We start from the raw sequence: 21,604 nt of genomic DNA, 5'->3' as shown, positions 1-21,604 counted from the left end.
CCAAGTGGGGATCATGACTGGGATGAACAGGGCTGGGGACCAGCAAGTCTCCCAAGCTCTGTATCAGCATAGGGCTCTCTGGGTCTCTCTGTCGCCTCTCGATTCTCTCCCGTCTCACTATCTGTCTTGTGTCTCTATCTTTGTGTCTTTTCTCTTTCTCTCTCCCCATCTCCCAGGGGCCATCTCTGAGTGTGTTTATCTCCATTCCTCTCTCATTCCTCTGTCTCTGTCTTGGTGTCTCTCATCTCTCTCTCTTCTATATGTTGCTCCCTAACCATCATCACCTCTAGACATGATGCTGGTCTGTGTATCGGTCTGTTAATGGTCTGTTTCCCTCCGACAGAAGGTGGGCTTCGTGAAGGCAGGGATTTTTGTCTGTTTTATTTTCTGTTGCATCCCCTGTGCCTGGAATGCTGCCTGGTTCAATATCTATGGAATGAAAAATGAATGAGCCGTCATTCTCACCAGCACTATTATTTGACGATAACTGTAAAGCAACAGTTGTTGTCATTGTGATAGCTGTTTATTGAGTACAAACGATATACCAGGAATTGGGCTAAGCAGTTAAGTCTTACAAACCCTCCCGTGAGGTGAGTGCTGTTATCCTGTTCATTTTTCAGATGAGAAAACTGAGGCCTCAGGAGGAGAAGCAACTTGCCCAACAAGAACCCAGGGGATTTAAGCCTTTGAGCTTAGGAACTCAGGATCTGTCCTGATTATAGACTCGAATCTCTGCTCTGTCCCTCGCCAATCTTGAACTTTAGAAAGTCGCTGAACCTCTCTGCGGGCCTCAGTTTCCTCGCCTGTCACATGGGGATCCTTATATCGAAGCTTCCTCGAATCAGAACCCACCTCCTAGTGATGTTGCCCTAGTGACAAGTGTCAGCGCAGGCGCGGAGGGAGGGGCAGTACCGGAGCCTCGGCGGGAGCCCCGGGAGCGGGCGGGGACCCGGGAGCCCAGTTCTACTTCTTCTCTACTTCTTCCCCGCTGCAAGTCTGAGGAGGGAAGGGGTAGAACTTCCCCCTTCCCTCCCCTAGGCTTCGGCGGCTGAGTGACGCCAGGATTCCTGGCCAGGACCTGCGGCGGCCGCGCGACTGGCAGGGCGAGCGGAGGAGGCGGCGGCGCGCCCAGCATGGCCCAAGCCGCTTCCTTAGCTTGGCCGCCGCTGCTGCTGCTGTCCCTGCTGTCGCTGTCCCGGGCGCCCTCGGGAGCCGGTGAGTGACCCCACGCGGTCGAGCGGCCCCTGCTCCCCCTCTCCCTCCCCACCCGCCTGGGCCCGGCCCCCTGGGCTCCCCAAGGCAGAGCGCACCGCCCTTCGCTTTGTGCTCCCCTCCGCCCCAGGGATGGAGAAACGCCGGGCCGGGGCGGACTCTCCTGACGGCTTCCTGGAAAGCCACCGGACCTTGGGAGATTTCTGAAGGGCAGGGCGGGCCAGCCTCCGGGGGAAAAAATAAGATGGAAGGTGACTCACGCACGCCCGGGCACCACACCTCTTGACCCAGCTCGCTACAAGCGGACCCTTCTCCCCAGCCCCCAATAACCCGCTGACAATGACAGAGGATGCTTGATGCGGGGGGAGGGAGCAGCGGCACATAACCCCGTTGCCGTTGGACCCCACATGTCTGACTCTAAGGACACGGCCGTTCCTTCATGCATGCATTCATCTCACACACGTTTATTATAGAGTTCCTACTATGGGCAGCCTTCCAAGTTACTGGGGAGACAGCACTGATGTCAGACGGCGGTGGGCTCAAAATAGCTTTCGGCGTTTAATACATGTGTGAGCTCAGGAAAGTGACCTAAGCTCTCTGTTTCCATAAAATGTGTGTTGGGGACGGGGCAGGGGGTGGAATTCTACCTGCCTAGTAAAACCGTGTCTTGGGAAGATGCTGAGCTAGGTCAGATGCACTGGAGAAGAACAATAATGATAACGATAATTCAGGTGAACAGTAACAACACTGAATGCAGGCTTGGGGAAACCAGAGTCTGGCCATGTCCCCAAAGGTCTCAAGCCAGGCTCTGCCCCTCACTTGCTGGTTAGCTTAGGCAAGTAGCTTGAACCTGCAAGGCTCTCGTGCCCCCTCTGACCAATGGGGATGAAACTACTGGTGCTCCCAGTGTGGATCTCATGGGCCCTTGGAGAGGGGTGGAGGAGGCCTCACCTAAGGGAGCAGCCCAGTGCCTGGCACACAGTGGAGCTCGGGCCTAGCTATTACTCAGAGTACAAAGCCAGAGAAAGGCCACTTCATCCAGTTTCATCCTCATAGCGGTCTTGCCATCAAGAGAAGGAGAAGGAGACTCACTTGCCCAGAGCGGTCTTGCCTCATGGAGGGAGAAAAACCAAAGAAAAGAGGTGAGCCACATCAGGATGTCATTGCTAGAGCCAGGATTTTGGACCCAGGGCATGGAGGATGCAGACAGAGGCAGAGTGGAAGGCTTTCTGGAAGGGTGACATGTCATTCTCAGAGAGACAATCTGCTGAAAGCCTGGGTGTTTTCTTTTCACCCATGAAGCCTACGTCGGCAGCTCATAAACAAGGGGGTTCCCAGGAGACTCATCAGAGAAGGAGACTCACTTGCCCAGAGCTGCACAGCATGTCCACGGTGGACCTGGCATTCGAAGCCAGACTAGCATGCTCACCGCTCCACAATCCCCTCGTGTCCAGACCGTGCCCTCCCTCAACACAGCACGCCCCAAGCACCCCAGTCCACTACCTCCCAGCCTCCTCTTCCTCATAACAATAATTATAATATTCCCCTGTACAGGGTGCTTGGCATATCTAATCCCTTTACATAAATTTCCTCATTTAGTCCTCCCAACACCCTCTTAAGCTATAACCACCCCCATTTTACAGATGAGGAGACTGAGGCTCAGAGGAGTGAAACCAGCAGCACAGAGGCCACAGCTAGTGAGTAGCAGGACTGAGAGTCAAAGCACGTGACTCCTTCTCACCTTGTTCTTATCCTTATTATTATTAATAAGGACGCACAGCATTGTGTTTCTTGATATCGATAAAAGCCAACACATACTGAGGACCTACTGTGTGCAGGGGGCCCTGGGCAGAAAGATTTTCATCTGGAGCCTGGTGGATGAGAGATCAGGGGTCTTAATTGTAGATGGCCCAGGTTCAAATCCACCTCTGCCACTTGTGCTCTGTGTGACCTGGAGCACAAGACTCTGTGCCTTGCTTTCCCTCTAAAGTGGGGCTGACGGTAGTGCTTACCTCAAGGAGCTGTTTAAGGCCTGAATGCTGGGAGATGTGTAAAGTGCTCAGAACAGCCCCGATCTTTGTAAGCAACCCATGAATGTTAACTGTTCTTAGTCCCATTTTACAAACTAGGGAAAAGGATCAGCGAGATTAAGGAAACTGCCGGAAGCCTCACAGCAGAGATCTGAGGGGATCCAAAATGCTGGGGCTATGATCACCTCCCTTCTTGTGCTAGGATCCCCTACAAACATTTTCCCAACCTGAGTCCGCACAGAGTAAGAGCAGTAATACTTTATTTCATGTACTCTAAGACCTAGAGTTTCTTCCCCTTTCCACACCTCTAAATCCAGGACGCTCTAACCACTGAGGACGGTTCGTGCTGTAAATGACATCTTAAATTTGATGACTCGGGGTGATGAAAAAGTTTGTGGTGGTTGCACAACATCGTGAATGTACTTCCTGCCACTGAACTGTACTTTAAAATGGTTTAAGTGGCAATTTTAATTTTTTAACCACAATATTGACCACAATTTTAAAAAGTGATAATGCTTAGATAGAGGAAATACGGTACTAACAGCCCGACTGAACGGGAGCGACCAGGTTGCAGACCCAGTCCAGCCGCCCTACCCTCATCCCTGGATCCGGACTGACCCTCCCCACCTCCCTCCTCCTCCCCACACACACTCCCAACTAAGGGGCTCCAAGACCCAGGTGAGCGACCTCCCAGGCGCCTCTCCCCATCCAGGTCAGGGACACCCGGGTGTGACTCGCCCCGCGTTTCTCCGCAGGGACCGAGACAATCGGAGTGCTGGCCCCAGCCCAGGTGCGCGGCTTCCTGGGCGACACCACAGAGCTGCCGTGCAAACTGCAGCCGCTGGGGCACAACGTGACGGTGACGCAGGTGACCTGGACTCGGCAGAAGCTGGCGGAGGCCTCCCGCAGCGTGGCGGTCTTCCACCCCACCCAGGGCCCCAGCTTCCCGGAGCCCGGCCGGTTGGAGTTCGTGGCCGCCAGGCCAGGCGAGGAGCTGCGAGACGCATCGCTGGCCGTGCGGGGGTTGCGCGCCGAAGATGAAGGCAATTACACCTGCCAGTTCGCCACGTTCCCCAACGGCGACAGGAGCGCCCGAACCTGGCTCCGGGTGCTCGGTGAGCCGGTTGGAGGGGGGCCGAAAGGGAAGGGTGTGGGGCGGGGTAGGGAGGTAAGCAAAGAGAGGGAAGGGCCCAGGAGGGAGGGAGAGTCCCTCCCAATTAGAGATTCCGTGGGGACAAAAGAAGGAGGTCGGGCAATGGTGGGGCAGGGATGCAGAAGGGGAGATTAGAGAGGGGAGGGGCTGGAGGACCAAAAGAGAGTACTAGAGATGCTGGGAAGTAAGATCTTGGAGACTGAGGGCCGAGGGGATGGAGGGGATGGAGGGGATGGAGGGGATGGAGGGGATGGGGTGCTGGGGAGCGGGAAGGGGGGGAGTGGCTGGTGCAAGAAAGGGGTGGGGACAGGAAGGGCCCTGGAAAGCGGAAAAGCCGCTACCAGCTTGGGAACCTCCTTTCCTCATCTGTAAAATAGGCTTAGTAAAAACAGTGCCTTCAGAAAGCTGTCCTGAGGGTCCCGGGAGTTTATCCAGGTGAACTGCTTAGAGCAGAGGCCTCTGTGAGCTGGTGATAGGGGGTCAGTTATTGTTACTTCCTTTGGTGAGGAAGGGAGAGCTGAAATAGACAGACTGGGAGGAGGGGATTCTGATACCCAGTGGGGCGGGGTGGCGGGGCGGGGGGGGGGGGGGACATCCTTGGCATTGTCATGGAACCATGTGTTCTTTTTTTTTTTTTTTTTTTGCGGTACGCAGGCCTCTCACTGCTGTGGCCTCTCCCGCTGTGGAGCACGGGCTCCGGATGTGCAGGCTCTGTGGCCATGGCTCACGGGCCCAGCCGCTCCGCGGCATGTGGGGTCCTCCGGAACCGGGTCATGAACCCGTGTTCCCCGCATCGGCAGGCGCCACCAGGGAAGCCCCCCATGTGTTCATTTTTATGAGCACCAGGGAAAACATGACAGGCCCTCCTCTTGACAGCTGAGTACAAAGTCTCTGTGCCTCATTTCCTCATCTGTGAAATGGAGATCCGCTATGAGGTTGAATAAGAGCTGACGTCTCTTTTCTGCTTATGTGCCAGGAACTGTCCCAGGCCTTGCATGAATGACTCAGGAAAGATTAAGTGCTTGGAACAGTGCCTGGCACACAGTACCCAACCAAAGGCAACTGTCGTCATTTCAGAAAACTTGGGACTTCAGGTCTTATGATTTAGGATGAGGGTAAAACAGAACCAATGAGTCAAAGAGAAATCTTCAGTAACAAGAACACAGGTACTGAGGCGAAAGGAACCAAGTGAAACCCCAGGTCTTGGAATCACCAGGATGATTAAGAAATGGTCAAGGTAGGGGCTTCCCTGGTGGCGCAGTGGTTGAGAGTCCGCCTGCCGATACAGGGGACACAGGTTCGTGCCCCGGTCCGGGAAGATCCCACATGCCGCGGAGCGGCTGGGCCCGTGAGCCATGGCCGCTGAGCCTGCGTGTCCGGAGCCTGTGCTCCGCAACGGGAGAGGCCACAGCATTGAGAGGCCCACGTACCACAAAAAAAAAAAGAAAAAAGAAATGGTCAAGGTAGTTTTGGAGTCAGACAGACCTTGTGGGGAGGTCCAGCTCTGTCGCTGACACCTGTGTAACCTTGAGCCAGTCACTTTCCCTCTGAACCTCCAGGGCACGGCTCATCCCTCCCTCTCCTCCATGAAGCCCTCCGTAACCCCGCCCCCCAGATTCAGGCACCCCTTCTGGGCTCCCCCATCCCAGCCTTGCCCACTCTGAGTCCTCACTGCCTCGGGACGTCTGTCTTCACCTTGGAAAGTCCACCCCATGAAGGCAGGGGTGGGGTTGTCTCGGTCGTTGCTGGGTCCTCAACACTGCCCATCACAGAGCCAGGCAATGTGTCCAATTACCAATAATAATAACATATATTGAGCACTTACTACACGCCAAGTACCATTTTAAGAGCTTTACCTGCAAATTCTCATCACCAGCGATCCTCTCATTACACCCAGTTGACAGACAAGGAAACTGAGGCATGGACTTGCCCAAGGCCACCCTACTGCTCAGGGGCAGAGCTGGGATTTGAACCTGGCCGCATCCTGTCCCCTCAATGAGCCGCCCTCCTCTGCTGCTGAGATGTTTGTTGAATGACTGCAGGTGAGGAGTGACCCGTCCCTTTTGCTTCTTCCCCCCAGCCCAGCCTCAGAACAAGGCTGAGACCCGGGAGGTCCCGCGCAGCCAGCTCAGCCTGGAGCCTGTGCCCGTGGCCCACTGCATCTCCACGGGGGGTCGCCCACCCGCCCGCATCTCCTGGTCCCCGCCCCTCGACAAGATGGCCAATACAAGCCAGGTGCCAGGGCCCCTGCCCGGCACTGTCACCGTCATCAGTCTCTTAACCTTAATACCTTCCAGCCATGTGGATGGCAAGAATGTCACTTGCAGAGTGGAGCACGAGAGCTTCGAGGAGCGGGTGGTACTGCCCATGACCCTCAGCGTGCCCTGTGAGTGGACCCAAGTGTGAGCAATGACAGGAGGGTCTGCGGGCTGTCTCTACCCTCCCCCACCGTTGTCTACACTGACCCCCCACCCCACCCAGGCCACTTCCAACCTCACCCCATCATCCTCACTGGCTTCCCTGATTACTGCCTCCCCCCGTCCGCACATCGCCTACAGCGGCCCCCCCTGGGCCGTACACGGCACTGTCCTTCATTGTCTACACCAGCTTCTTCTTTCTTTTCCTTTGGCTGCACCACGGGGCATGCGGGATCTTAGTTCCCCAACCAGGGATTGAACCCGTGCCCCCTACAGTGGAAGCACAGAGTCTTAACCACTGGGCTGCCAGGAAAGGCTTATACCAGCTTCTTAGGCCACAGTCCACACTGCTCCCCGATTGTCTACCCTGGCCACTGCCTACACGGACGCCCCATGTGGGCTCCTCTGAGGCCAGTCTACACACAGTGCCTACACCTGCTTCCCTGGGCAACTGGACACACTGACCTTGTGCACACTGCTACACCAATTCCCCACCATCTACACCAACTCCCTTGTCCGTTTCTACCCTGCCTTACCAACCATCTACACTGGCTCCTCTGGGCCCCAGACAGCGCTGCCCTCACTGTCTACACCAGTCATGTAGGCCACCAGCTGTGGGGAGTTGGCACTGTTCCCTGTGTTGTCTAGAGAGGTGCCCGTGACCACTGCTGCACTGGAAGTCTGCGTTTTCTACACGGGTTCTCCCAGGCACTCTCTCACACCGACCCACAACATTGTCTACAATGGATCCCCTGGAGAGAGGTCTACACTGGCTCCAGTGTAGTCTATACTTCTCTCTAGCCCACTGTTGTCTACACTGGCTCGTCTACGGGCTGTGTCCTCCCATCACTGTCTATACCGAATACTCCCTCCCCAGTAGGTGCTGTACTGATTCCCTCAGCACCCCCCCCCCACCTCACACACACACAAACACCCTATCTCATTGGCCTTCCCTCGGGGGACTTTGAAAATCTCCCCTGTCGATCACATTTGAGTTGGATAAGCAGCAGGCTGAAACAGGGTCCTCCAGGATTCTTTCCTGCAGGACTTATCAGAGCCTTGAATATACTCCTGTGTATTATGAGCGCCAAGGAGGCCTCTTCTCACAGGACAGCCCAGGCATACCAGGATCTGGCTTTACCCAGGAAAACCAGTAGAGAGAAGCAGGTCCTGAGACGCCCTCTCTGTGCCCCACCTCCTGGCACCCTGCTGAGGACTCCCAGACTTCTGTTCTCGGAGCCGGGGGGTAGAACCCATCTCCCCAGACCCCTCGGAGGCCTCTCCACCTTGAGCTGTTCCCCAAAACCCACCAAGGCCCTTTTCCTGTTGTGACATGAATCCCAACTATCTTTAGGCCCCTCCGAAGGCTCTCTGTCTCTGAGCCTGTGTATCTGTTTCCCCCAGACCCCCCCGAGGTCTCCATATCCGGCTATGATGGCAACTGGTACATCGGCCGTAGTGAGGCCTCCCTGCACTGTGACGTCCGCAGCAAACCAGAGCCCACAGGCTACGACTGGAACACGTGAGTTCCTGGGTCAGAGGGAGAAGGGGCTGGGAACCCAGCTCCCTGGGTCCTGAGAGATGAGGGGGTTGGGGACCTCGACTCCTGGGTCTGAGGGAGGAAGGTGTAGGCAGGAAAGTAAAAAGAGAACAAGCAGTTAACTGGAGGCCCCCAGGAAAATGTCTGGCTTGCATGTGCAGAGTTTATGAGGTGCTTTAGTCCAGGTGTGCTGACACACCTGCTCTTCACGGCATGCCTGCTGTACTTAGCTTGAAGCCACGTGATCCCCACACTCCAGGCACAGTCTGCACTACGGCCAGGCCTGGATTAAAGATTAGCTCGGCCGCAGGAGCTGCCATCATCTGCCCGGGCACACAGCCGTGGGGCACAGAGGTGAGCCTCCCATCGGCGTCTCACTCCCAACCTCTGGGCTGTGCCACCTCCCCAGCCGTCACGTGTTACCTGCCCAGTCACCGCTCACAGAGCAAATACTGTCCGCCCCCACCCCGTTCTCTTGACTGACGGGCAGAGCAATGAGAAAATTTCCTCTAATTCATACCGAGGCCGGGGTTACAAGTGGGGGAAGATAAAGGCAAAGGGGTAAATTGTTTTATGTAATTTTTTAAACTTATTTATTTGCTTGCTCCAGGTCGTAGTTGCGGTACACGGGCTCCTTAGTTGCGGCATGCGAACTCTTAGTTGCGGCATGTGGGATCCAGTTCCCCAACCACAGATCGAAACCCCCTGCACTGGGAGTGCAGAGTCTTATCCAATGCACCACCAAGGAAGTCCCATGTTTTATGTAATTTTTATTGGGCCTTTTTTTCTTATTTCAAAAATAACTTAGCATTGTAGAAACTTTAGACAATACGGTTATGAGTAAAAAGGAGAAAATAGCACCTGTAGTCATGTACCCAGTCACCTCCAGAACACCTCCACTGTTACCCTTTGTTATATATCCTTCCCGTCTTTTTTCCCAATATTTCTAAACAAAAACTGTGCTGTATGTACAATTTAAAAATTTTTCCTCGGGTTTCCCTGGTGGCGCAGTGGTTGAGAGTCCGCCTGCCGAAGCAGGGGACACGGGTTCGTGCCCCGGTCCGGGAAGATCCCACATGCCGCGGAGCGGCTGGGCCCGTGAGCCATGGCCGCTGAGCCTGCGCGTCTGCAGCCTGTGTTCCGCAACGGGAGAGGCCACAACAGTGAGAGGGCCGCGTACCGCAAAAAAAAAAAAAAAAAAAAAAAAAATTTTCCTCTATCTCATGAACACCTCTCCATGTCAAGACACATAGATCTATTTTCCCCCAACACTTTATGAGGAAATTTTTCACACATACAGAAAAGTTGTAAGAATTTTCCAGTGAACACTCAAAACCCCACCACGTGGACTCTCCCTCTGATATTTTCATGTACTTCTTTATCACATTCCTGCCCATCAGTCCATTTCTGTCTCCATCTAGCCAACAGTCCTTATCTTCTATGCATTTCAAAATACCCACAGCCCCCTTCTTCATGGTGCTGAGATTCCATCATAGACGAGCCCTTCAATGATTTAACCAATCCCAAATGGGGACACGGAGGTGCTCTCCTGTTTTCGACTATGCAAATGCCATGGTGGTGAGCATGCCCGTCTGTCCATCTCTGTGGGCAGCCACAGTCGTGTCTCAACGGTTGGCCAGAGGAACTGCCGGGCGAAGGCTTTCAATTGGTATTGATGGCTGGCCCTTAACCTTCCTGCCCCAAAGCGCCATGATTCAGGCTCACGAGCCACACAGCCGGGTTTCCGTGCCAGCTCTGCAGCCCAAATCCATGCCTGCGTCTCCTCCATCCATTCAACCAGTGTTTCTTGACTGCTCACTATGTGCCAGATGCTGCTGACCCACAAACCTTGGTAAATAAAATAGACCAAATTCCCTCCCCTCTCAGAGCTCCCATTCCGATGGGGGAGAGAAACAATTCAACAAGGTAACATGGGAATTCCCTGGTGGTCTAGTGGTTTGGATTCTGCGCTTTCACTGCAGGGGCCCAGGGTTCAATCCCTGGTCGGGGGACTAAGATCCCGCAAGCCTCAGGGTGTGGCCAAACTAAAATATATTTTTTTAATTTTAAAAAGTAAACAAGATAACGTTGTCAAGAACAGAGTGTGTCAGGTGGTGATAAATGCCATGAAAGATAAAGCAGAGGAGGAGGGTGAGAAGGGGGTCACTGCAGTTGAAAGAGGGTGGCCAAGGAAGGCGTTACAAAGGTGACGTCTGAACAGAGAGGCCTGAAGGAGGTGAGGGTGGGCAGTATGGGTACCGATGGGAAGGGCATTCCAGGCATAGGGAACAGCATATGCGAAGACCCTGAGGTGGGAACATAACTGGAGTGTTCGAGGATCAACAAATAGGCTACCATGTATATAGAGGCGAGAGCAAAGGGGTCAGTGGCATCAGGGAGCCAGCTTGTGTGGGACCTGTGCCCGTGCTAAGGAATTTTCCTTTACTGGAGGGCTCTGGACAGAGGACGGACTTGGGCTGACTCAGTTCTTTTTTTACATATATAATTTTATTTTATTTATTTTTGGCTGCTTTGGGTCTCCGTTGGTGCGCACGGGCTTTCTCTAGTTGCGGCGAGCGGGGGCTGCTCTTAGTGGCGGTGCTCGGGCTTCTTTGAACCCGTGTCCCCTGCACTGGCAGGCAGATTCTTAACCACTGCGCCACCAGGGAAGTCCCCGAGCTGACTTAGTTCTAACAAGGTCTCTCAGATGCTGAGTGGGGGACAGAGCGGGGTGGGAGTGGGGGTGGAAATAGGGAGCCCAGTGAGAAGGTTCCCCCAGGAGTAGGGGGAACAGACCAGGGTGGTGGCCGTGGTCCTTTGCTCTCGCCTCTATATCCACAGTGGTCTCCTTGTAGATCCTCAAACACTACAGTTATGCTCTCACCTCAGGGTCTTCACATATGCTGTTCCCTATGCCTGGAATGCTCTTCCCATCGGTACCCACACGGCTCACCCTCACCTCATTCGGGCCTCTGCTCAGGCCCTGAGGAGTCGTCAGACTCAGGCTAGATTCTGAAGGTGGGGCAGACAGGATCTGCCAATTGGCTGGATGGGAGTGTGAGAGGCAGAGCTGGGAGAACTCCAGGCTTGCTCTCAACTTGTACTGTAGATGGCGTGAGGGTTTCTGTATTCCCGGCACACAGTGAGTGCCCCATCACCTGTTATTCTAGGCCTCCAACTGAGGCCACTTCCTCACCCATCTGTCTCTCCTAGGATCATGGGACCCCTGCCACCCTCTGTTGTGGCCCAGGGCGCCCAGCTCCTGATCCATACCGTGGACGAGTCCATCAACACGACTTTCATCTGCCTTGTCACCAACGCCCTAGGGACTGGCCAGGCAGAAGTGACCGTCCTGGTCATAGGTAAGAAGCCCCCTGGGTGGGGAGAACAGAAAGATCAAAAGAGGAAATCGCGGTAGGATTCCCTCTGAAGGAGGAGTTTAGAGGTGGTCCCTGGTTAAACGAGTCCCTCAGCCACAAGAATGCTCTCTAGCTCCCATCCTTCCCCTAAGCCCCCTCACGGAAGGTTCAACAGGATCAGCTTTACCCTCTGTTAACTCAACATCTGTACCATTGGAACCACTGTATAGCCACCTGGACACAGCCCCTCTGCAAACCCAGGCTGGGGTAGTTGCGTGATGCCTTTTCCCAATGGACTCAGGAAGGCCTTTCCAAGTGTATTAGACAGAACTCTATCGTTTGCAGTTGATAGAAGCACAACTCAAAATAGTCCAAGCAAAAATGGGACGTTATTGGAAAGACACCTTCAGGTATGGTTAGATCCAGGTGCTCCAACTATGTAACCCAGGAACTTTTCTTGACCTCTTTTGTCTCTGCTTTTCTCGACCTCTCTTGTCTCTGCTTTTCTCTACGCTGGCTTTATTCCCTGGCAGCCTTTCCCCTCAGGAAGGTAAGATGGTCCTCAGCAGCTACAGGCTCACAGCCCACCAGTTTAGAAATCCCAAGGGAAAGAATACACCACTTTCAATAATCTAGCCAAAATCCCAGGGCTGGCTCTCATTGGCTCAACTTAAGTCACAGAACACCCCCACCCCCATGAACCAATCACAGTAGCCAGGGAGAATGGAATGCTCTGATTGGCCAGGCCCAGGTCAAAGTCCCATCCTAGGAACGAGAGGGTGGGGTCAAGTCCACCTAAACCATATAGACTGAGGGAAGCAGAGTGGTAGCTTCCTTAAAAAACGAAGGGTAATATTTTGGGGGCAGGTAAAAAGCCCAAAGTCTCTCATCTTAAATCTCTCCTTCCTTCTCTTCCTGCAGGACTTCCCAGGGAGCCATCACATTCGGGCTTGTCCTCTGAGATCATTATCATCCTGACTTTCACTATCATCCTGGTTGGTCTACTCCTGCTGGGGCTCCTGATTTATTTCCGGAAATCCAGAAACTTCCGTGAGTCCCCTTTTTTTGCAACATCCCCCGCCTGTCTGCCATAAATGAACATCACCACAGCTAACATAATTGAGCACCTACTATGTGCCAGGCTCTGCACTAAGCCTTCCACGTGGCAGCCTCTCACTGAATCCTCACCCCAATACCATGAGGTTCTCTCATTTGACAGACGAGGACACTGAGACCAGGCAGTTTGATTCATTGGATCAGTGATTCATTTTACAGTGGGAGCAGCGCCTGTAGATCCTCAAAGGCCACAGTAAGGATTTGGCTTTTAATCCAGGTGACGCAGGAGCTCCTGCCGGATGGATGGAGGGTGGAATAACATTTAACCCCCACCCCAGCTTTCTTCCCTCTGTCTTGCTCACGACTGGCTCCCTCCCTGCTCTCACGGAAAGGAGCGGGGTGGCAGGAACTGGTGCCCCGATCCCGAGCTCTAAAAGGATCTGATGTTCTCTCACCTCAACGGCTTTGCAAGCCTGTTCTGCTGCCTGGAGCAGCATCCCCACAGCTCCCTCTGCCAAAGCCCTGCAGCTAATTCTGTAATCAAAAGAGCTACATTTTGCTGAGCACTTTCTCCATGCCAGGCACTTTCTGCGCACAACCCCCTTGAATGCTCACAACCACCCTGCAAAGAGAGTCCCGCTATAAGCCCATTTTACAGATGAGGAAATGTTTGCTCAGAGAGGTGATGTCACCTGCCAGCTGGCACATGGCTGGAAAGTCAAGAGTAGAAGGCAGTTCTGTTGGCTACAAAGCTTTGTTCCTTCAACCACTAAACAAAATGGCCTCCTCACATCCCAGCGGGAGGCCCCCTCCTCCAGGAAGCCCTCCCTGATCTTTCCCGAAATGAGCCAAGCACCTGCTCTGGGCTCCCCCACCCCAGCCTTGCCCACTCAGGGACATCACTGTGTAGGGACCTGTCTGTCTCTCCAGTGGACTGGGAGCCCCAGGAGGGCAGAGCTAGAAGTGTCATGGTCATGGCTATGTCCTCAGCACCACCTACCACAGGGTCGGGCACAAAAGTGGCATTTGAGTAAGTGTTTGCTGAACGCATGACGTCCAGAGCCAGACTACCTGTATCTAAGCCCACACTCTACCGCTTCATTGCGTCACCATGGGCAAATGCCTTACTCTCTATGACTCAGTTTCCTCCTCTGTGAAATGGGACTGACTGTACCTTATAATATAGGTACAGTACTTAGTGCAGCATTTGGCACCCTGTAAGCCACACACTGGGTGTATATATAAGCTATGATTATTATCACTATTACTAATACGCCTATTGTTATTACCATAGGCACCATGAGAAGAGGGATTTTTGTCTATTTTGCTCACCACATCCATATCCCCAGCACCTAGAATGCACCTGGCACAAAGTAGACATTTTCTATTTGCTGAATAAATCCCTGTTTGATGGTTGAGGAAACTGAGGCACAGAGAGGTTAAGTCAATTACCCATGGTCACACAGCTGCTAAAGGACAGAGCTGGGATTTGAACCCTTCCATCTGGTTCCAGAGCCTGCGCTCAGTAAATATTTATGTATATTTAATAACTGAATGAATAACTAGATGAAGCCTATACCCCAGTTGTGTTTTATACACGTAGAAACCATTCGGGGAAGCGATTCCCCCACATCAGTAGCAGAGCCAGGACTTAGAGTTCAGGGGGCCTGGTCACCCACACGTGCCTTCTTCCCATACCTTCCAGCATTGTCATTCACTTCTGACCACTTCTCCTCCTGTCTCCTCAGGTTGGAACCTGCGCAGCTCGTCTGCTAATGGGGTAGGTGTGGTAATGGAGCTGAGAAGGGTATGGGGGAATTCTGCATGAACCACAGATTAATCACTGTGGGCTTTCCCAAGGAGGGGCCAGGCCTCTCTGGGCACCTGCAGCACTTAACCAAAAGTCAGCACGGCCTCAGGAGTCAGGTCCTGGATCTTTTCTTCAAAGGCCTCGAGCATCAGTTCCCAAACCCTTCCTGCTGGGCAGAATCCCCGTAAGATTTGCTGAAACGCAGGTTCCAGGAACTCCCTGGCGGTCCAGTGGTTAGGACTCCGTGCTCTCATTGCCGAGGGCTCGGGTTCAATCCCTGGTCGGGGAACTAAGATCCCACAGGCCACACGGTGTGGCTGGCATGCATGCCTGCATGAATAAATACATACATACATACATACACACATACTGCAGGTTCCTGGGCTCCACCCGCTGAGAGTGGTCTGATGGGTCTGTGCTGGCGCCTGGGGACCTGAATTTTCATAGGCACCCCGTCCCTCCCCTCCCTACTCATGACCACACCTGGAGAAGTGCTGCCCTGGCTTCCAGGGGCGGGGAGAGGCGCAGGCCTGCAGCTCTTTGCATGCTGGGCTTCAGCGGGAAGCATTGTTTTGGAAGGGCCTGAGGCTAAAGGTTGTGTATTCCCCCTTCCAGAATGTCATCTATTCAGCTGTTGGCTGTAATGCCAGCTCTCCCCAGGATCCACCGACAGAGGGCACGAGGTGACAGCATCGGGACTGAACAGAGAGAGTCCTCACTGGAGCTGGTGAGGAAGTGGGCCTCGCAGCTGGACACCCACCCCACCTCCATGGATGACGTCTCCCTCCAAAGACACCGGCCACCCTTCCCGTGCCAGACCTCAAGAGTGTCCCCTCTGCCTCACAACACAGTTCAGGGGTCCTCAAGACCAACCCTCAGGTTGAGTGACTCCGTGTAAGGAGTCACAGAACTCAGGAATGCTGTTTACACACGGCTACAGTTCACTACACTGCAAGTGTGACAGAGAGTTCAAACTGTCTGTTGGAGAAAATACCTTAGAGAGATAGAGACCTTGGGGCAGAATGCAGTGCATGAGCCACTCTACAAGAGAAATTGAGAAGGGTTGGGGCTTCTCTCTAGGCAGATGGGAGAAGGCAGAACAGAGAAGGACGGGAAAGAGATGCGACCCAGCAGCATGGGAGTGGTAAGGGGGTGACAAGGCCAGTGGGGCTCCACAGCGTCAGGGACACAAAGGGAGACTGGTTGCCTTGCTGCCACATAAACCCCTTGTCCGTCCCCAGCCCCCAAACACCTCATTAAAGTTTATTTATTACACCTCAAGTGGCTGTGTGCGAGGGGACCTTTTGTGGGAACTGAGGAGGGACAGAGTTTTGCATGGACCGTCACCATGTGAGACAGAACCGAAGGCGTGGAGGGAAGACCTTGGATCAAGAGGGCCCCGAGGACACGAATCCCCAGGGTTCTCAGACACCAGGGGGAGAGCATGTCTTACTTCTCTCTCTCTCTCTCTTTTTTCAATTCTTTTAACTACAAAATACAGGCATACCTCGGAGATATCGCGGGGTCAGTTCCGGACTATCGCGATAAAGCAAGTCACGTGGATTTTTTGGTTTCCCAGTGCATATAAAAGTCATGATGGGAATTCCCTGACGGTCTAGCGGTTAGGATTCAGCGCTTTCACTGCCATGGCCCGGGTTCAATCCCTGGTCAGGCAACTGAGATCCCACAAGCCATGCGGCACAGCTAAACAGAAAAAAAAAAAAGTTATGTTTACACTACACTGTAGTCTATTAAGTGTGCAATAGCATCACGTCTAAAAACAATGTACACACCTCAGTTTTAAAATGCTTTATGGCTAAAAAATGCTAACCACCATCTGAGCCTTCAATAAGTCGTAATCTTTTTGCAACTAACACCAAAGATCATTTTTGTCATCTCTATGCTACCCCAACTTTTAAAAATTAATAACGTAATATACCCAAAAACCATTGAACTGTGCCCTTTAGACAGGGGAATTGTATTACCACAAACTTGGTGGCTTGAAAAAACACGAAATTATTTGTTTACAGTTCTGGAGGCCACAATTCTGAAGCGAGTCTCAGGGGACTGAGATCAAGGTGTCGGCAGGGCTGGTTCCTTCTGGAGGCTCCAGGGGAGAGGCCCTTTCCTTGCCTTTCCAGCTTCTAAAGGCGGCCGGCCTTCCCTGGCTTACGGCCCTGCATCACATCACTATTTCTCTCGCTGCTACATCATCACATTGCCCTCTTCCTTCTTTGACCTTCCTGCCTCCCTCTTTCCCCTATGAGGACCCTTGTGATGACATTTAGGGCCCACCTGGACAATTCAAGATTAACTCCCCATCTCAAGGTCCCTAATTTAATCACATCAGCAAAGTCCCTTTTGCCATGTAAGGGGACATATTCACAGGTTCCAGGGATTAGGACCTGGATATCTCTGGGGACTCATTATTCTATCTGCCACTTCTACCCTGGGCCCCTGCTCCATCTCAGATAACCGTGGCACTACTTCCTGGTAAGTGTATTGATGCACAAACATATACATATATATTCTCTTCCCCACAATAGGTAACATCTCATACACACTGCTCTGACCTTGCTTTTATTACTGAAGTTTTCTGGAAATTCAGAAAGAGCATCTTCAGCCTTTCTATAGCCACACGGCCCTCCTCCACAGGGCAATGTCCAGGAGTTTTTCAACCAGGCCTCTATGGATGGATATTTGTGTTGGTTCCACCCTTTTACTATTAGTACCATGTTGCAGTGCATGACCTTGCATGTGTATCGGGACACACCCTGGAGGTGGAATTGCTGGATCAAAGAGCAGAGCCCCTGTCGTTGTGACAGACACTGACAAATGGTCCCCCATAGAAGTCATGGGTCTCTGTTCCTACCAGTGATGGATATGACAGAGTGTCTTGGGGGGAAGATGTGTGGATTTCACAGAGTCAAGAGTCAAGAGTGGACCCAGAATTTTGGTATAGATGTTGTGTAAACTTCACATTAGACTGAGAAAACCACACTTATCCACAGTGGAGAATGGGGAGGAGAGGGTCTGATGAAGATCGTGGAGAGGCTTAGAGAGCCCCAAACCCTCCCCATCCCCGGCTGCTCCTGCACAGAGTAAGTGGAGCGGGGGCTCAAACCAAACCAATACCATCCTGCTTTGAGTTACTGCGAGATCCCCAGAAACCTCGGGACTGCAGATTTCTCAGGGTGAGAATGCCTGCGCTACTGAAATCTAACTTATTAAAAAAATGATGAGGACTTCCCTGGTGGCGCAGTGGTTAAGAATCCGCCTGCCAGTGCAGGGGACACGGGTTCGAGCCCCGGTCCGGGAAGATCCCACATGCCGCGGAGCAACTAAGCCCATGCGCCACAGCTACTGAGCCTGCGCTCTAGGGCCCGCGAGACACAACGACTGAGCCCGCACACCTAGAGCCCGTGTTCCGCAACAAGAGAAGCCACCGCAACGAGAAGCCCGCGCACCGCAACGAAGAGTAGCCCCGGCTCACCGCAATTAGAGAAAAGCCCATGCACAGCAACAAAGACCCAATGCAGCCAAAAATAAAATAAATAAAAATTCATTTAAAAAAATGATGAAATGACCCAGAAATTCCACTCCTAGGCAGATACCCCAAAGAACTGAAAACAGGTACTTAAATACATATGTGTACACGAACGCTCATGGCAGCACTGTTCACAATAGCTAATCGTGGAGACAACGAAAATGTCCATCAATAGATGAATGGATCAACAAAATCTGGTCTATCCATGCAATAGAATATTATCCAGCCATGAAACGGAATGGAGTACTGATCCACACTACAAACTTGGAAACATGATGCTAAATGAAAGAAGCCAGGCACACATGGTTACGTCGTGCATGACTCCGTTTATATGAAATAGCCAATATAGGCAAATCCATAGAGACAAAGAGATATGGGAACATATGTATATGTATAACTGATTCACTTTGTTATAAAGCAGAAACTAACACACCATTGTAAAGCAATTATACTCCAATAAAGATGTTAAAAAAGAAAAAAGAATGTATATATATGCATATATATGTATATACATATATATAATCACCTTACTGTACAACAGAAACTGACACAACATTGTAAATCAACTATATTTCAATTAAAAAAAAAATCCATAGAGACGGAAAAGACATTAGTGTTTGCCAGGGCCTGGGACAATGGGGAGTGACTGCTTAATGGGTTCAAAGTTTCCTTTAGCACGGTAAAGATGTTCTGGAAACAGCGGCGATGATTGCACAACATCGTGAACGTACTAAATGTCGCTGAATTGTACACTTTAAAACGGTAAATTGTATGTGGGTTTTATCACAATAAAAAAAAATTTTTAATTTTGATAGAAACATTTTTTTCATTTCCCAGCGCTTGCTGGCAGAATTTTTAGGAACCAATTAAATTCACGAAGGATAGGTGAATCGTGAAAGAAAAAAATAATATTCTAACTGTTAACGAAAAAAACTACTTAATGATACCAGTTAAAGCAAAAGGCAGACTTTATGCAAGGGGAAGGCGTCATCGCCATAGGGGTAGGGAGCGTCTGCCATAGGGAAAACTCCAAATACAGCATGTGCACGTGGGGACTTATAGCCAAGGAGCAGGCTGAGTCAGTGCATGGAAAACAACAGAGCAGGACCCTGCGGGGCTCCTAGACACGGGAGCCTTTCTGTGCCCCCCTGTTTCTTGATTACAGGAAATCGGCTTCATTCAGCCTCCATGACCTTCCCTGAGTTCCAACGGCAGGTTCAAACAGTTGCTGATTAGGCAAGGGAGGGGATGCAGAGACGAGGGAGGAACAGTCAAAAGAAACAATAGTGCAGCCTTGGGGCAACGTCCTGGTTCCCCCTCAAGGGATACACATAACAAGATCTTTGAGCTGTTTTGCAGATACTGAAGCCCCCACCAGGTGGGAGAAGTTAACGGTATGCTGCCCACAAGCACGGAGACTCCAGACTGGCTGGAACCAGAAGGTTGATGATGCCGACTCCCAATTACCTCACCACCAAACAATCAGAAGAATGGCGGTGAACTGACCACGCCCTCTTTGAACCACACTTTAAAACTCCTCACAGCCCCCTCCAGGTTGGGACACACAGTTTTGAGGGCATGAGCCCACCATGGCCCCCTTTGCCTGGCAAAGCAATAAAGCTATTCTTTTCTACTTCACCCAAAACTCTGTCTCCAAGATTTACTTCGGTGTCAGGGGACAGAGGCTGGATTCAGCTTCAGTAGCCTTAAGGGTAAGAAGGATTCTGGCTACACTGACCTAACGGGATTCCTCCTGGATGAGATGTCACCTGAGCGTGGCGGGGGGGGGGAACCCAAACAGATATCAAAGGTGATCAGATATCAAGGGTGGGCAGTTCCAGTTAAACTAACTTAGAAGGATTCTTGCTAAAACTGGACAAGGCAGAGATGAACACAGAAGTCAAAAGTCAACCCTAGTTGGAAAAAAGTTCAGGAGAGCCTGAGCAGAGTTCAGTCAACGAGAGAACCTTTGTCAGTATTTGAAAATGCAACAGTGTGGATGCTTCAGGTGCCAATAGCAGAGAGCGCCCTTCCTCCCCCCGCCGCGGACTCCCCAGGCTGGGATTAAAAGCAAACAACTGGATTGTCTAGTTGGACTCCAAGTACTACATGTAGGGATCAGCTCTGCTTCTCTGCTGTTTACTCTGTTTTCCTCCACAAATTGGTTGTCATGCTCAAGCTGGTGCCAAGGTGGCTGCTGCATTCCAGACATCGCAGCCAAACACCTAGCTGGAGAAGAAGCCCACCCCATTCTGGGGGAGCTTCCACAGGAGCCTCCCCTCAGCTCTGATTGGCCAGCACTACCCACTGCTCAACCAATCCCTGGCCAGAAGAATGGAGGAGGCTTGGACCAACCAGGATCTACTTGCTGGGGCTGGGGAGAAACCAGGATGAAGGCTGCAGGACACAGGATGGAATTAACACGTGGTATTAACAGTGGCTCTTTCTGGGCAGTTGGAAGATGGCTGAATTTTACTCTCTTCCTTTTGAGTTCATTCTGTCTAAATTTTCTATAATAAACTTTGACTTTTAGTTATTTTAAGAGGAATCAAAATCATTATGTGAGAGGGAGGTGGGAAGGAAGGAGGGAGGGAGAGAGGAGAGAGGAGAGAGAGAGAGAGAGAGAGAAGCTTCAGGAACTGAAAAATCTAGAATAACTGGCTTTGCTTTATGCCCTGCCTCTCGATGCTCACAGAACCTTTGCTCCTGAGGTTTAACAGTGAAAATTCATCAGAATCCCTTTGGCCCCTAAACTCCACTTCTGCTGCACACCAAACTCCTACCAGAAGAAGGCCGGTTTGGGCAATCTGGTTGCGGCCCAAGACTGCGACGGCAACACTTGGAAATAACGGCAGGGTTTGCAACGACCCGTCTGAGGCAGACAGACGGGAAATCTCGAACCTGCAGCAAAGAGGACTGAGGGTAGATCCTGGAAGGATTCTGACCCCAGGAACACCACCTCAAAACCTTCCAGGGACTTCCCTGGTGGCGCAGTGGTTAAGAATCCGCCTGCCAGTGCAGGGGACACGGGTTCGAGCCCTGGTCCGGGAATATCCCACATGCTGCGGAGCAACTAAGCCCGTGTGCCACAACTACTGAGCCTGCACTCTAGAGCCCGCGAGCCACAAGTACTGAGCCTGCGCTCTAGAGCCCGCAAGCCACAACTACTGAAGCCCACGTGCCTAGCGCCCGTGCTCCTTAACAAGAGAAGCCACCCCAATGAGAAGCCCGCGCACCTCAATGAAGAGTAGCCCCCGTTTGCCACAACTAGAGAAAGCCCGCTCACAGCAACGAAGACCCAACGCGGCCAAAAAATAAATAAATGTTTAAAAAAAGAAAAAAAATTTTAATTGCTTATGAAGGGTAGCACGTCTTAGAAAAGATACAAGTCAACTTGTTTACAAAACAGAAACAGACTCACAGACACAGAAAACAAACTATGGTTACCAAAGGGGAAAGGCAGGGGGAGGGATAAATTAG

The 21,604-nt window shown here is 52.0% G+C and overlaps 1 protein-coding gene across 1 annotated transcript; it reads left to right on the top strand.

Moving 5' to 3' along the window:
• The first annotated feature begins 900 nt into the window (after positions 1–900).
• PVR (PVR cell adhesion molecule) lies at positions 901–15,850 on the top strand. The gene is made up of 8 exons (XM_030873989.2): positions 901–1,215; positions 3,998–4,357; positions 6,476–6,781; positions 8,217–8,334; positions 11,566–11,714; positions 12,633–12,761; positions 14,516–14,547; positions 15,193–15,850. Exons 1-8 carry the CDS (start codon positions 1,134–1,136, stop codon positions 15,262–15,264), a joined length of 1,248 nt encoding a protein of 415 aa, XP_030729849.2. The 5' UTR covers positions 901–1,133; the 3' UTR covers positions 15,265–15,850.
• The last annotated feature ends 5,754 nt before the right edge of the window (positions 15,851–21,604 follow it).

This window comes from Globicephala melas, chromosome 19 (genome assembly GCF_963455315.2).
Source record: "Globicephala melas chromosome 19, mGloMel1.2, whole genome shotgun sequence".
In the NCBI taxonomy this organism is placed as follows: domain Eukaryota; kingdom Metazoa; phylum Chordata; class Mammalia; order Artiodactyla; family Delphinidae; genus Globicephala; species Globicephala melas.
This window is presented reverse-complemented; position numbering and strand designations above follow the sequence as displayed.

Excerpts from the sequence above, each read along its gene's own strand:
- PVR (XM_030873989.2), top strand. The coding sequence starts at position 1,134 with ATGGCCCAAGCCGCTTCCTTAGCTTGGCCGCCGCTGCTGCTGCTGTCC. Across the intron at positions 8,335-11,565 it reads ACAGGCTACGACTGGAACAC|GATCATGGGACCCCTGCCAC; the intron begins GTGAGTTCCTGG and ends TGTCTCTCCTAG. Across the intron at positions 14,548-15,192 it reads GCAGCTCGTCTGCTAATGGG|AATGTCATCTATTCAGCTGT; the intron begins GTAGGTGTGGTA and ends TCCCCCTTCCAG.